At 37.7% G+C, this 14,896-nt stretch overlaps 1 protein-coding gene across 9 annotated transcripts in view; it reads right to left on the bottom strand.

The window, feature by feature from the left end:
• Window positions 1-14,896, bottom strand: part of MBTPS2 (membrane bound transcription factor peptidase, site 2) — a 47,827-nt gene that overhangs the window by 10,985 nt on the left and 21,946 nt on the right. For 3 of the 9 annotated variants that reach the window (XR_008820253.1, XR_008820252.1, XM_056328978.1), the window contains exon 9: window positions 13,154-13,349. Coding sequence is in view for 5 of the 9 variants with exons in the window: in XM_056328978.1 (XP_056184953.1) it covers window positions 13,154-13,349 (196 nt within the window). In the remaining 4 variants the exon portion in view is untranslated. Of the gene's footprint in view, window positions 1-10; window positions 6,045-7,255; window positions 7,413-12,956; window positions 13,022-13,153; window positions 13,350-14,896 lie in introns of those variants that run through there. The other 6 variants (XM_056328976.1, XR_008820251.1, XR_008820254.1 and 3 more) reach the window with 6 other exon arrangements.

Here is a 14,896-nt window from a genome sequence, read left to right on the forward strand (position 1 = left end):
TTGAACCACATTAACAATCAAACAATGAATTTATTTGCAGGATACATTTATCATACATAGAAAACAATACTTATTGTTTGGTTGATTTCATAGAGAAAAAAAGCAAAACAAAAACACAATACATTATTCAAAGTGTTCCATTTATTTGTTAGCTGACATTTTCAAAATGAAGCTTTTTTTCTTTTTTTTCCTTTTTTTTAAAAAAAAAACTATGATTGTGAACAATGCATAGTGGGAACAAAGGGTCTAGAAACCTAACATTCCACAGCTGTGAGTCAGTGTGAAAAATAAAGCTATGTAAAGGAAAAAAACCCACAGTGAATTTCAAAACAATACATATTCCATTGACAGACTTCAGATAAGATCATATGAAATCTAAAAGCAAAGTTATGTAAGGAAAAGAGGAATTTAAAATATTAATAAACAGCTTGGGAAGGAAACCCCCCAGATTTCTCTAGTGATGGCTTGGAAAGAGCCTCCAAACTTTCAAACTAGTATTAAGTGGAGGTCAATTACACTGTGATGCCGCAAAAACCAGCCTAAGATGAACACCTGGAGGTGGGAAATATCCAAGTCCATTTTACTAAAATAAGCTACAAGTACCACATACCACTTATTCAGCACATTTATCAATGGAAAGACAAAGTGTTTTTTTTTAAAAAAAAAAGTTTGATCACTTGTCACTGAATGACTCAGTGAAGGGCTGGAAAACATATCTGCATGCTCTGAAATGTTAATTACAAGTTCTTTTCACGTTTCATGCCAATGCAAATGGAATGAATGGAACTGCAGTGTCATATCCTGCTCTTTGTTCCTGTCCTTTCACACTGGGTCAGCAGTGTGAAGGTTTCATAAAGCTGCCATAAACTGAAGTCCTTCACTGCCCTTAAGTCACTGCCATCTGCTCTTCACATGATCCTAGTGGATGAGTCTAAGGAACAAGAGTCACAGAGCTGCCGTTTTCTGGCAGTCCCTAGTACAATGCTTCCCAAATGCTGCATTAATATGCACCCCAGGCAACTCAGCCTGGGGTTAAATAACTAATCTATATATAGTATTACATGAAATTCAGGATAAAGAGGGTATAAACCAACTGCTAATATTGGATCTTACTTGAGTTAGATTCAGCTTCCTTACTCACAAGGTCATAAGAACAAAGCTGAGGCAAGACTCGTGGAAATTGGTCTGAATGCAGGGGTATAGAACATATTTTACAAATAACTATTTCTTTCCAGGGTTTAACTCACATTTCTTTAAAACAGTTAAATACAGACTAGGCTACATAAACATTTATAACCCTTCTTCATCTGTCATAAATGATATCCAGATACAAATTCAGATCTTTCAGATAGAAGACATGCAGAATTTATTTAAAAAAATATTTACTACAGGTCAACCTTTGCCATCATGTAAAATGTACAGGAAGCTATGGGGAAAGTTGGATTGTTGATGTTCTAAACTGAACAAAAATATATCCTTATTTCAAGAAAGCTGAAACACCTTCACTACCATGGGGAGGTCTGTCCTGGAAACTATTTCTTCAGTATACTCTACACAGCCTCACTCATCCCAGTTATTCAGAACAGCACAAACAGCAGCATTTAGAGAGTGATGGATTCTAAGGTTGATCTCTTTTAGTTGCCCTGAAAAATCTGTATTTACCATGCTTGTAGCTGAGGCTTCAGAGAAAGCAATAAACATATTTTAAACATCAGCTGAACAAAACTCGTGCAGCTCTGCTTATTATGTCCATCGCTTGTCTTCTGTTAATAGAGAAGTTACATCAGTTATGGGAGAAAAACATAACTGCAATTTTAAAACCCAGTGAAAGCCATGGAATTCATAGAGAGAAGGAAAAAGAAAAAGGTCTACATTGCAAGTATGGAGGACTGCTGTTAAGTTATCCCTAAAAAAGCAGCATTAGAGACTGTGGCTGTGTATGTGCCTATTATATGTATGTATGCATGTATCTGCATGCATATACACAAACGCAGAATCATCATCACTGGAAAAAACAACTGTCAATATAGTTGGTTGTTTCATTCCAAATAAAAAGGATGAGTGAACAGATTTTCCACTGTGGCTTATAAATTTGGGCTGACTAATCTGCAAGTTTGTCTATACTTTTTCTAGTGGAGTCTCTCTCATGTAACTTGTACAGAAGCAAGCTGGTATAAATCTCCTAAGTTAGCAAAGAGTGTAACATCCCACATGCTGAGAAGTTAACCATTTTCATGTCTCATCATGCATTATCAGAACATGCTATAGAAGTCTTTGCTGATATAAAAAAAAATTCTCATAGAAAATCAGAACAATGATTATAATAATGAAATTATTCTGGTAATTTTCAAGTAAAAGCTACGTATAGCACTTCTCAATGTTAGACATTACTTTTTCCATCTGATACAGATTTACAATGTATAGTATATATAAATAGTAGTATCCATCAAATCTTTTAAGAGTGTTCTGTTTTATACTCCAGTCAATATGCCCCACAACTATATTGGTGTATTCTGTATTAAAGAATACGTTACATTCCAAGGGGCTAATTAGAATAAGAAGTGGCAAGATTTCATTGTAAGGAAAGGCTTCCTTTTAATTTTGACAAAAACAGAAACTGAAGAAACATTGCAAATACTCCAGAGTAAAAAGCTAACAAAAAACCCCTTGTGCCCTTCTGTGTTCTCTCTTGCTAAACAAACAAACAGAACCCCAGCAAACCCCCTCCGATTAACTGTACATATGGCACATGCTTATCAGCATGTAATCTGTACGTTAGGATTATGGGAGAACGAAATGGATCCACTGAACAACTTTTTCTTCAGAGACTGGTCCAGCTTAACTTTTGTCCACAAGTAATCTAAGATGTGCTTAGATGGGTCACCCATTCAAACCCAGTTTGCTTAACGTCTTGATTCAAAGCACCTGTACGTACCTAAATCGACCCTTATTCAGTAGAATTTCAGCACATGGAGAAATGGACCCATGAATTATTTCTAAATAATTCTAGTACTCTCTCTCCCATGTAAGATAACCAGGGCCTTTACAGCATACTAATGTAACCATAACCAATGTCTTCTCCAATCTCTTTTTGACTATGAGGTCAAACACAGTCTGAAGTTCTACTTAGAATAAATGTGGCTTTCACCGATTATGTAAAGTGAAATAAACTGGATTTAGTTTATTTTGATAAAACATCATGTTTTGGTAGCACTTTAAATAACCAGGAACAACCTGCTAGCCTCATTATAGCAGATGTAACTTGTGTATGTTAATTCAGAAACTTTGTTTTTTTCAGATCTCTTGCCTACATCTCCAGGAGAGGTACTACGCTAAAAGACTGTCCCAAGCAGTTGTAGTCAATATGAATATCTGAAGTATCAAACTTGAAATGCTGCTTCACATAATATTTCTGAAATCACCATAGATGCATTTGTTGTTGCTTTAGATAGTAAGACAGCACTGCAACTCTGATACCTAAAAAGCAGCCGTTTTGAAAAGTAAATATCCTGCCTTACTAAATTGCAGTAAAACTCTAAGTGCAAGTTAATTTTGTGCACTGTAGACTGGACAAGACACAGAGACAGAGGAAAGTGGCACACAGCCACTGGAAGGAAGAGCTCAGATTAGTAAGCACCCACTTAGGTGAGTGAGCAGTCTTCTCTGAGCCGGGCTTTGTGCAAGAACCAGGCTGTTCCCATCCCTCCTAGCCCATCACAACTGCTCCCCGAAACCTCTATATGTTTCCAGGAGTGATGATGAGTTAGACTTTCAGGGTGTCTCCAGAAGAAAGAGAAGCCCCCTGGCAGTTTCCGATAGTTTGTTTTCCCTTTCTTGCACTCTTTATGACTTTTAACAGTCCCCAAAGAGACCAACTCAGGCTAGATTGCCTGGAGGATTTACTCTCTCTTGCTGGGATCTGTGACCACATGCCTGGGTTGAAATGATCGAAAATGAGAGGCATGGGCCTGCCACCCCACAGAGGTGAACTTTTAAGAAGCCCACCCAGCCTGTGACTGCACTGGAGAGGTAAGTAAACTAACACAACAAACAAACAAACATGCTTTTTCATTACTGCTTGCAACATCTTGAGAAGAATACATCTTAAGGAAATGTGAAGGCTACTTTGCAAAAATACAGTAATACATCAGTGGGCAAATGTGAACATCATAGTTATTAATCTATGCGGTAGCACCAGGAGCTGGGCTCAACCCCACTTTTAACATTACCCAGGCTTTTAGTTCTAGTGTAAAGAGAATCTGTTACCTGGTCATGAATGCTTGGGTACTGCCTGCAGGCCGGTACCTGCGAGTTTAGCTTCCTCTTCAGTTCCTAATGGAAAGGCCATTTCTGTAAAGGAACTCTGAGCTGCAGCAGCTCCTATGGGAAGCACTGTATGAGCCAGAAGTTGCAGGGCATTTCTCAACATTTTCCTATTGCTAATATTTAGGTTTCCAAACTTGAGCATTTTTTGGTTTTGTCGTATCAGCCTATTGAGGCAAGGCGCTGACTGAACCCGATTTATATAAACTAGGAAATATATCACAGGAGGACATGACAGTCAACATATAATCCTATTGGATACAAAACATTACAGACTTAAGGAGCTTCGAAGTATGTCAGACATACTTCAGTCAGCAAAACGCTGTCTGTTCTTCCACTGTTCATTTAAGAACAAGGATATGGTCTGTATTCATTTCAGAAAGCAAAGCCAAATGTTTAAACAGTTCAATTCACAAACATATTCTTCCTCTAAACAATTCTGTTCCAAGACCAGCTTCAGATAAACATCTTTGTTAGCCATCTTTGAACAGAATGCATCCTAGCAAAGGAAAACAACCCTTTGAAAGACAGAGAACCATCAGTGAGTTACTGTACATATTACATGCATAGCATCAGAAGATAAGACACCATAAAAATAAACAGGTTTCACTTCTATCTGTAAACAGGTATAATACAGTGTTATTTTCTGAGTAAAACAAAACAAACATTACTTATCACTTAGGAATAATTGTGCACAGCATACTTCAGCACTCAGAAGCTAAATTTCAGTTATCTGGTATGTATTGCTGACAAATATTGCCTTTAAAAAAATCTTCAGCTGCTTATGATAACATAGAACCCAATGTGTAAGAAGCAGACATGTGGGCTTTGTTATGCTCCCACACGCCTCATTCTCAACAGACGTTGGCACTTCTCATCTACATCCTGAGGACAACATGCTTCCAGTCATTTTGGCCAGCTGAAAAGGAAAGCTACTAACCCATATGGCCTCTCTCTCCTCATTAACACGTGGTAAGCACTTCTCACCATTTTGAGATCAGACTTTAGGCTTCTTAGAGTCCAGTTTGGTAGAATAACAGATCAAAAAAACAAAACAACACTCAGGACTATGCTGACTGGGAAATGAGCAGAGCCCACACAGATTTTCTGAAAATTATTCAAATTACAAAATAAAACCTAAGTATTTTATTCTCTCACTTTACAAATGTTTGAGGCCAAATAATTCCCTTATTTTGAGATGTAAATTAATGAAGTCTTAGGCTTTTTCCTGTGAAACTTTACAATGCAATTTCTCCAAAATTAGTACAGTGCTTAAAGAGTATATAAAAAGTTTCCCACTGCTTTTTATTAGATTTCCCATGACCACAGGCAAAACGTTTGTACAGTTTTAAATTAAAACAGCAGCCACCAGCGAGTATTCTTTCAGTGTCATTTTAAGGGAATTATTTCAATTTCAGTACTGAACAAGCTTTAAAAGGCAGTGGGTTCATTATTTTTGTGTACTTTGAGAAGTGATGGAAGTGCATCAAATGTTCTACCGTGCTGTCACCATCCAGAGTCCCAGCGCAACATTGGCAGCCAAAAGTGCACTACCACCAAGCAAAATTAAAAAGCCAACAAGCTCTCTGTTTTGTTTTTCTACAATCAGGGAGCTCAGAGTGGCTTCCAGGAATGAATTTAATATCCACTGACCATCCAAAGCAAAGCAGGGTACAGCATTGATAACTGCCAGTGCTCCTGACAGTGAAATTAGGTACCTGGTTAAAATTAGTTAAGGTTCATGGATAATATCCAAGAAAATGTAAACAAAAATTTAATACAAAACTTTTTTTATTTCGAGTATGCAGAAACATAGTTATTTTTTCAGCTGCCATTCTGTTTCACAGAAATTATATGAGTGCAATGGGTTTTACACCATAACATACCAGCTCAGCGAACTGCCTTTATAGATTCATTTGTTTTTAAGCACTAGGTTTGGATACTTAACAACCTGTGCTCTTCACAACACGGATGAAAGCAGGAGACAGCAAATCCACACTTAATAATGCCCATTTTCCTTCCTTGGTTTGTGTGGTTTGGAGAAAGGTTATAGCTCTGACACCACACCTAAAGTGAGAAATCATTCTAGACCTATGACCTAAGTATGAAATAATGATTAGGAATATTTTCCAAAACACTCCCTTGCTGAAGTAAATGGTTAGAATATAATTGGAAATCTGGCCTCTCTCTCCTACGTACCTGTTAGCTAGAAAAGTTGAGTGGTTTTCCGTACATGCATGTGCATGTGAGAATGAGGCAAGGGTAGGCATTTTTTATTGTTGGTAAAGGATTGCTAACTCTAATACCTACCTCCATCCTATAATGGCCAGACAAGAAGACACATTACTCAGAAAGCAGCTGGGTCAGTGTGAACGTTGGTGTGTTCCCAGAAAAGGGGAGCTTATGTAGCTTCTTTACTCTAGTTTTATGGACTACACTGTTTAATTGCTCTATAGCCACACATAAACACTTCAGTTTCTAAGGCTAAGGGTTCTTAGATTAGCCATATGCAAGCCTACTAATTTTTATGTATGTGTATATATATAATCCCATTTTTAACTGAATTATCATCCTGCTTTTTGAATAGGCTAAGTTTCTTTTCTGTTGAAGAAAAAAAAAAAAGGAACTATACACTGCTATTTAGTTCAGTATAATGACTCAAAAATCATAAAACTCTGACATACCAAAGCTAGCAATAACATCTCATTTGTCCTGCTATAAATTCAGGCTTACTTTGATTTTCTCAGAGCTGTTAAGAATTACCCTCAAGAAAGAGTTAAAAAAAAAGCACTGATCAAAATCTCCTGCTAAGCACAAGAAAGTGAGAGATTTCATTCTGAGCTTGGCAAATGGACAATAATCAATGCAGAGATGGAAAAAAGATGTCAAACCTCTACAGAAATGTTTCAGAGCATCCTGTCTAAAAGGATATCCAATGGAAATTTTGCTGTGTCACCAAATTCCAAACAGTTCCCTTCTTGCCTTAAGAGAACAAACATACTTCAAAGGATACTTGCAAAATGTCTCTATCACCACCGGCAGATCAATGCTTAGAAAGTTTTGTCGTGGTACAAAACTGCTGAGACTTACTGAAATGAAAATAAAAAGATGCACAAATCATGAACAATCATTCCAATATTATAACATTTATGAATTTTAGATTATAAATTTGCAGAAAAATCAGATTTCAAATGACATTTCTTCAAAGACAAATAACCAATCTAAAACCAGTTTTGCTTGGGTTTTGTTTTCAGAAGAATGCAGCCATTAAATATTTCCTAAACATGGTCACTGTCATAGTAAAGTCACTCCACAGAATACAATTAGCATGATTTCGGTAAAAGTAGATCTAAGATACATATTTTCAGAGGCAACTGGACATCTGTAGTCATAAAGACCACACGGTGTAATAGAAGTTCTTTTCAAAGAAAAACATACAAAAAGAGATTATAGTCACCAGACTTTTTCAACATATGCAGCACACATGTATACATTCATACTGTGGGTGCACACATGTACTTTTCTCCAAAGACCAGAAAATTCTTCTCTTGCAGTACCTGCAGAAGAACCCCCTGACCTGAGACTGAGCTCATGTTGTATAGGAGTGGGGCAGATAGAGAGCAGAATTCTGGACTCACTCTGAGAAAGCAAAGGCTAGGAGATGATGCACAGCTGCATTACATATCTTAACACCAGTTAGCCAACACGTAAGTAGCTTCTTTTTCTGCCTTCATATGATACTGTAAGTGACTCCAAGATGCAACTTAGTGCAACTTAAAAACCTAGGAGGTGGGACTCAGCATCCTTCCTATAAACAGTGACTGGAAAATTGCAGTGTCAAGCACCACATGACCTTGAAACACTTCCTTAGTACTGTAACTTCTTTGAAGAGGTGCATGAAGCTTCAGCTGACTGCATGTCAAATGTTTATGAGAGACTCCTCAAGAAAACTGAGGTAGCTTGAGACCTCCCAGAGTGCACTGTTAGTGCAGGGATGCTCCATCTGGGTTGTCTCATAAAAAGTCTTGATGCAGTCTTTCAAAGTAAACAGCAGTCTCAGTCTGCCAGCCTCAGGAACTGTTTGAAAGCATTAGTTCTGTGACAGCTGCAAGAGACACTTCTGCTACTAGAAGGCTCTACTCATAGCATAGCAGAAGAGGATTAGGTAAATTAAGGCACAATCAAAAATTTGCCTTTAGAATGAGCTTGCACAGTATCAACAATAGTCACTCTGTCCCTGAAGAACAACTTTGGATGTGAGTTGAGGTCAGCCACAGCAGCCTGAATTTTCCCTACCCACCTGGGAAAAAGTTATAGCTGTAAGAAATACCATCTCCACAGAGACATGTGAAAGCAAGAATTCAAATCCCATTCAAAACAAATATCCCTTGGGAAAGGAACAATTTAACCCACCCTTTGACAAATTTTAAAACCATAGGCTAAGAAATTGCTGGAACCTCACAGTACTAGCACATGACATACCAAAAGTGCTGCTAAGTACGTCTTAGTTAAGAGCAACATCAGATTTCTTCAGGTTCAATCAACAATTCAAGGACATGGAAAAAAAAAGCAACGGGAAAGCAGTCCCAAAGGCACATGAGGCAGAGAACTGGTCTACTCAGTCACATAACAACATTTTCTTGTGTTAACAGAGGCCCTTCTGATGAGTGCAACCAGCAAACATACCATGGGATGGAGAGATTTGGATAGCAAGGAGTCCCAAAAAAGGTTTTGGTGTGGCAACAACCAGAAAACTTTACAATACCAAAACTACCACAGCTGTGCCAAGACAGCTTGAAAATTATATTCTTTCTTACCTTAGCTTAAGAAAGACTTTGAATTAGGGGAACCGAGAGAAAATAAATAAGTCTGTTGGACCCCTGAGTGAAGAGCATAACAGACAGAAATCCTGGACACCATCCAGCTCAGAAAGTCAGAGGCATCCAAGTCAAATGATATCCAAAGTGATATCCAAAGCAAACAACTCATCAAGCTGAAGGCTGGTATCAGAACATCTGATCAGACCTCTTGTTCATGAGCTAAAATATCAAAATGGCTGAGGCAGCGAGTGTATTCAAAAGACATACACTGAAATACACTGTAATTTCAAAAGCTTGACTGCCTCCTGACAAACACCCAACGGACACAAACAAGTCACCATCCTGAACTTGAAGTTGTGCCTACATTGCAAATGGATCACTAATCTCCTTCCCTCTTTGTTACAACAAACCCTCTGTTGTCCCTGACAGCCACTGGACAGGGATCTCAACTCCAAACCTTGCTGCTAAAGCAATCTCCAAAACACAAACTCCTCACGAAGTTGCTGGACCAAGTGCTAGACATTGTAACATGAGGCAATGAATTTAGTGTCTGTAATGGATCATACCTAATGGCAGCAGGGAAATCTGTCCGATGAATAATAAAAAAAATTACAGAAATTATGTTCTCCAGGCTTGTCTTCAAAAGACACTGCTGGAAAGAGGGGAACAGCAGTGAGGCTGGGTGAGAGAAAACAGTCATTGTTTTCCCACTCTAATTAAACAATTCTTTGACCTGGAATTAACATTTCTTTTGTTGGCTAATGCTAGATGATGTTGGCAAATATTGTGAAGAATGCACAATGGACACAATTTTAATTAGAAGTGATTTGGAGACTAGGCTGACCAAAGCGCTTTTCAAAACCTCTTAATGGGGGAAAGGGCATGTATGCCATGGCAGAGAGGGAGAGGGACAGCACGGCATGAGATATCCCTGTGTGGTCTCTGGAAGAACTACACATGTAACCTTTTAAATATGGGTTGAAAGAAAAGAAGCATCATCCTCAGCAATAAGGGAAAGCAAGCACAGAAATACTGAGAAACCAGATAGTACCAGATAGACCTTCATCAGGGATTATGGCTTTTGTTGCCTAAAAAACTTCCAGGAAGTGGCTTTTTTTGTTTCCCCCAGAAGACTTGGATACAACAGAAGCAGACTTGTCCAGTCTAGGGAAATTATCTTCTAGGTAAGTTCCATCTTCTTTTCATGAAGTAAATCTTGCAGGTTTCGATCCCTGATGAGTGATGCAGATGCAGTAACATTCAAGGATATGATCTCCCAAACAGCATGAATTCCAAATGTGAATGTTAGTCACCAGATTATTCTCAACCAACGAGGGGCAGAGAAGGAAGCCAAGATTTTGCAATACCAGAAATGACATGAAGAAATGAAAAAGCCCATACAAAATAAAGAAGACACACTGCAAAGTTGTATGACAATAATGACAGTGCCCTCCATTTCAACCTTAAATAACATCTGTCCAAACAGGGAGAGCCTCTAGAGCATTACTAGCCTGCAATAAGAAAAGTCTAAAAGTCTTGAGTAATACCACATGAATTAAACCCATGGTAGGGATTTATATTGGATTACATTAGATACTTTTTACAGAGACAATGATAATTAAAAGGATTAATAAATATGGCCATCCTAAACAACATGCATCCCTAATAATTTCTTCTGGTTTAGTTTTGGCCAATTCTCCAGCAACGTAAATTCGTTTAGGATTATGAATCTTTCCAGTTGGGTTTTTTAATTATATACTGGAAACAGGAGCTATATATGGTATCCATATCAACAAAACCATTTTTGCTAGGATATTTTACCTTGAGGAAACAGAACCATTCTAAGTAAGCTGTATAGCCTGTTTCTTGTAAGTAGCTAATATGGATATAAGTTTTTATCAGGAAGGTAGCTTCAAATGAAAATATGAAATAATTACTGCTTCTCCATAAATCAGGACTATCATGACAATACAAGCCTAAGTAGAAAATAATACATGCATAGCATTAGAATGTTTTTCAAACATTACTTTGGTGACATTTCTAGAGAAAGTAAAGTCACACAGTAGCGCAACTCCCTTATCAGGCTGTGTTTTAAATGTAGTACTACTCTAAAAGTAATGTACCCTGCAGGCATTAAGATCACACTAAAGAATAATAAGGCATTTCAATAAAATGCATTCCTATTTCAAAATTCACACAGTAGAGGAAGAAACTATTTTCCTTTCTTAACTGTAAGAAAATGGTTACCACATTCTGATCAGTCACACTTGGGAGGGGGGAAAAAAATAATCAAACCTGTTGGCCCCAAGACAGAATTGTACAGTGCAAAGTTAAGTCTGAAATATTTAGAAATTGTTTCATTGGAATGCATGGAACTCTACGATGGTACAGTAGACTATCTGCTGCCCAAACCAGGATCCCGTAATTTTAGCTCTTGTGTTTTTCCAAGGGGAACATAGAGCACAGGTTGCATTTGCAGCAAAGTTTGTAATAAAATCAAGATTTTAGCTTTCAAATTAACACATTCAGTGTGCAATACCTAAAGTACAGTAAATCACTTTAAAATTATATTCCTATAAATACACTGTATTTTCACACAGTAACTTCCTAAAGTAGAACTACCTCATTAGATGCAACAACATTCTTTTCTGACTTCTGACTGACAGGTTCAATTGTTTTGCAGAATTACCGTTCAGTAGGAAACCCTGACTAAAACTCCATTGCTCCAACATACTGGAAAAGAGAACAGTATCAATTGTTCTAGAGTATCTACAGTTTGTATTGTTACAGACCAAGAAAGGGAGCTTACAAAAATTATCAAACCCTACTCCTAAAATTTGTTGCTGCATTTGGAATAGACGCCATCAAATATAGAACAGTGTGTTGATATCACACAGGTAAACAATGTTTTCCTCCTAAGAGGAGGCAAGAGGGCAAAAGTCACAAGTGAAGAGATCACATTTTGTTCTTAAATGAGGATATAGTGTAAACAAGTAGAAATAAGTAATTCGTATCAAAATATGACCAGCACAGAAAGATAAAGACTTGCAGATTAATTAAAGATATGGTTATGCAAGAATGCTAATGGATTTACACTACCAGTTTTCATCACTGTTTCTCAAGCTCTTTTGTACCTAATTCCAGTGCTGGTTCAGAAAAGTACAATGCCTTGCTCGGGAGGTACTTCAAGATGTCTGAAGCAAATCTCCTTCTCTGAGGTATAGCCATCTTTGAGGAACAGACAGGTTCCTCACAGGAAGGAATGGTAGTTTAACACTTCACACTTTTTTAAGCCCATCTGAAGCTAATTTTCACCATGCCACTCAAGCTACTAAGCAGGGATGTTGATGAGTTTGTTCCTTCTTTCCATACTTCACTTGCTTGAAAAGCAGAATTACTTTTTACTTGTATATATGGCTGAAGAACATAAGCTTGCCTAAAGGACAACCATATTCCATTTCAAAGTAAGGAACTAAATGGTTATATGTTATTTGATTTAGGGCACTCAAATAAAGAAATAAATAATCAGAAAAAAACTGTGTTGTGAGTGTTCTTATGTCTCGGTAGTCATGGGAATCTGTCACAGATACTTGGGTATTAGGTGTGATTTCAGCAGTCATGCTAATATTCCAGGCAAGATGTCAGACCAAGATGCCCTAGAGATTTTACAATAGCTTTTTGAGAAGTTTATGTGTTAGGAAAATGCAGGTGCCTGGTTCCCATGACTAACCTGGGTGAGATCCGTTATAGAAAAAGCCCTTTCATACTCTTCTGAAAAAACAACCATCTCACGTCACATATGGTTTCTATTACCTTCGTAACTCATTGCACTGTGCACATTTCATTTTAGGCCTGAGTAGTCCATGTCTCTCCACTGGCTGTAACAACAAATGGATTCTGCATTAAACAAGTTAACTGACAAGCGCTCCAAGACCTTGTTCAAGCAGCCAGGCAAAGTAAATCATTTTAGAAATCTCTTTTGTTAAGCTCTTTTAATAATTAATACCAACCTGTGTACTGAAGATGCATTGGGTGTCCTACATACAGCATATCAATATGGGGTGGATGTTTTACCCTGATTAGCCTTGTTTGGTTCTCTAAAGAAGGAGTCACACAAAAGCTTGGAACAAGGTCCTTCTGGCAGTCCATGTTGGTTTGACAGACTCTGCTGGCTTCAATAACTTTTCGTGCTGGCAGACAGGCATACTGCAAAGGGCATTTAAAATTTTTATCAAATTTAAACGTATTTTCCAACTGACCAGAATAAAAGGTACTATACATTCCTTTTTAAAGCAAAGGAAGTGTCTCACTGATATACTACCTGTCCATGAAGAGCCGAAATCTGCTTTTTTGGTAGTTTGTTTTTGTTTGTTTTTTTTTTTGTCAAATCCTGTAGAACCTCTGCCTGACACATATTCAACCTGTCATTCCTTTTTGGTGGAATGTGGAAGAGAGGTTGTGCAAATGTACCAAAATAAAAGTTAACTTTTCAAAAGGTACACACGTGCACAACAAAAAAGAAAGACACCTAAACATAAGCCAGTGATTTCTAATGAACAGAGCCTGCATCAACAAACTAGTGACTTACTTGTTTAAGAGGTTTTAGTCTTCATTGATCTAAAACATCATTCAGCTGAACAAAACCTTTAGTTCAGCAAACCAATAAACTTACCATCTGTGTGCCAACTAAGAAACCATTCTCGGTTCAGATGATCACAAGACAATGCAGTGTTGGGTCCCAAGTCCTACCCATAACACTCTCACTCTGCAGTCTTAGAGACCAGATCTTCCTTGCTCCCCACAGGCCAAACAGAGTACAGCAGAAAGGAACAGGAAATTGTTTTCCCCCCTCATGTCTCTTGTAAAAGCTCAGCGATCATTTCCCTTTTGTTCTTAAAACACAAGCAAGGAAAGTTCATGTACTGTTTGCCTTAGGAGCAAGAAAAAAAAAAGAAAGAAAAAAAAAAGAAAAAAAAGGGATATTCTTGCTTCTTAGCCTGATAGTTACACTCCCCATAAATGCATGGTGTCAGACACTCTCCATTAACCTCAATACAAGCTCTTTCTATTCTAACAAGGGGGAGAGGGCACACTTTCAAATACTGCTGCATACCACTGCAAAGACTATTTAAAATAATTGTTCAAAAACTCACAGCCAGTCTAAGGAGCCTTGAAGGTCACAGGTTTCTGAATGCTTTTTTTTCTTCTCTGTTCTTAAGCAGTAGAAGAATGTCAAAGCTCAGTGGGGTAGCGATTTACCAAATCTTGCTGAACTCCAGAACGTTACCAGTCACTGTCATATTTCAAATGAACTGCTGGTCTCTGCTTAACTCTTAGTGGTTAAATACCACAAAAACACTCTGGAGTGGGATGTTTATTATTGCAAACTGTAAACATAGCAGATGTAGGAACAGGCTTATTTTCATTTCTTCAGGTATTTATCACTAGAGGTCAGAACAATAACAACTCATATGTGTAGAAAAGTTTACAGGTGATACCTGTGCTCTTTCTTTTGTAAAGAGAACTGTTAGAAAAATTCCACCACTGCCAATATGGATCACATACTGTAACAAACATTTCTGTGCTTTGATAAATCAAAACCCTACTGAGAAACTTTGTATGCTTCCACATGTGACAACAAATCAACATGGTGAAGAAGGAATCAAATAGATGCCCTGATTTTGAGAAACTGGGCTATCTCTAGGACTTTCTTGCATGTTTTCAGTTTAACCTTGAGAGCAGCACTGGTGGCT

Source organism: Falco biarmicus, chromosome 2 (genome assembly GCF_023638135.1).
Source record: "Falco biarmicus isolate bFalBia1 chromosome 2, bFalBia1.pri, whole genome shotgun sequence".
Taxonomy (NCBI): domain Eukaryota; kingdom Metazoa; phylum Chordata; class Aves; order Falconiformes; family Falconidae; genus Falco; species Falco biarmicus.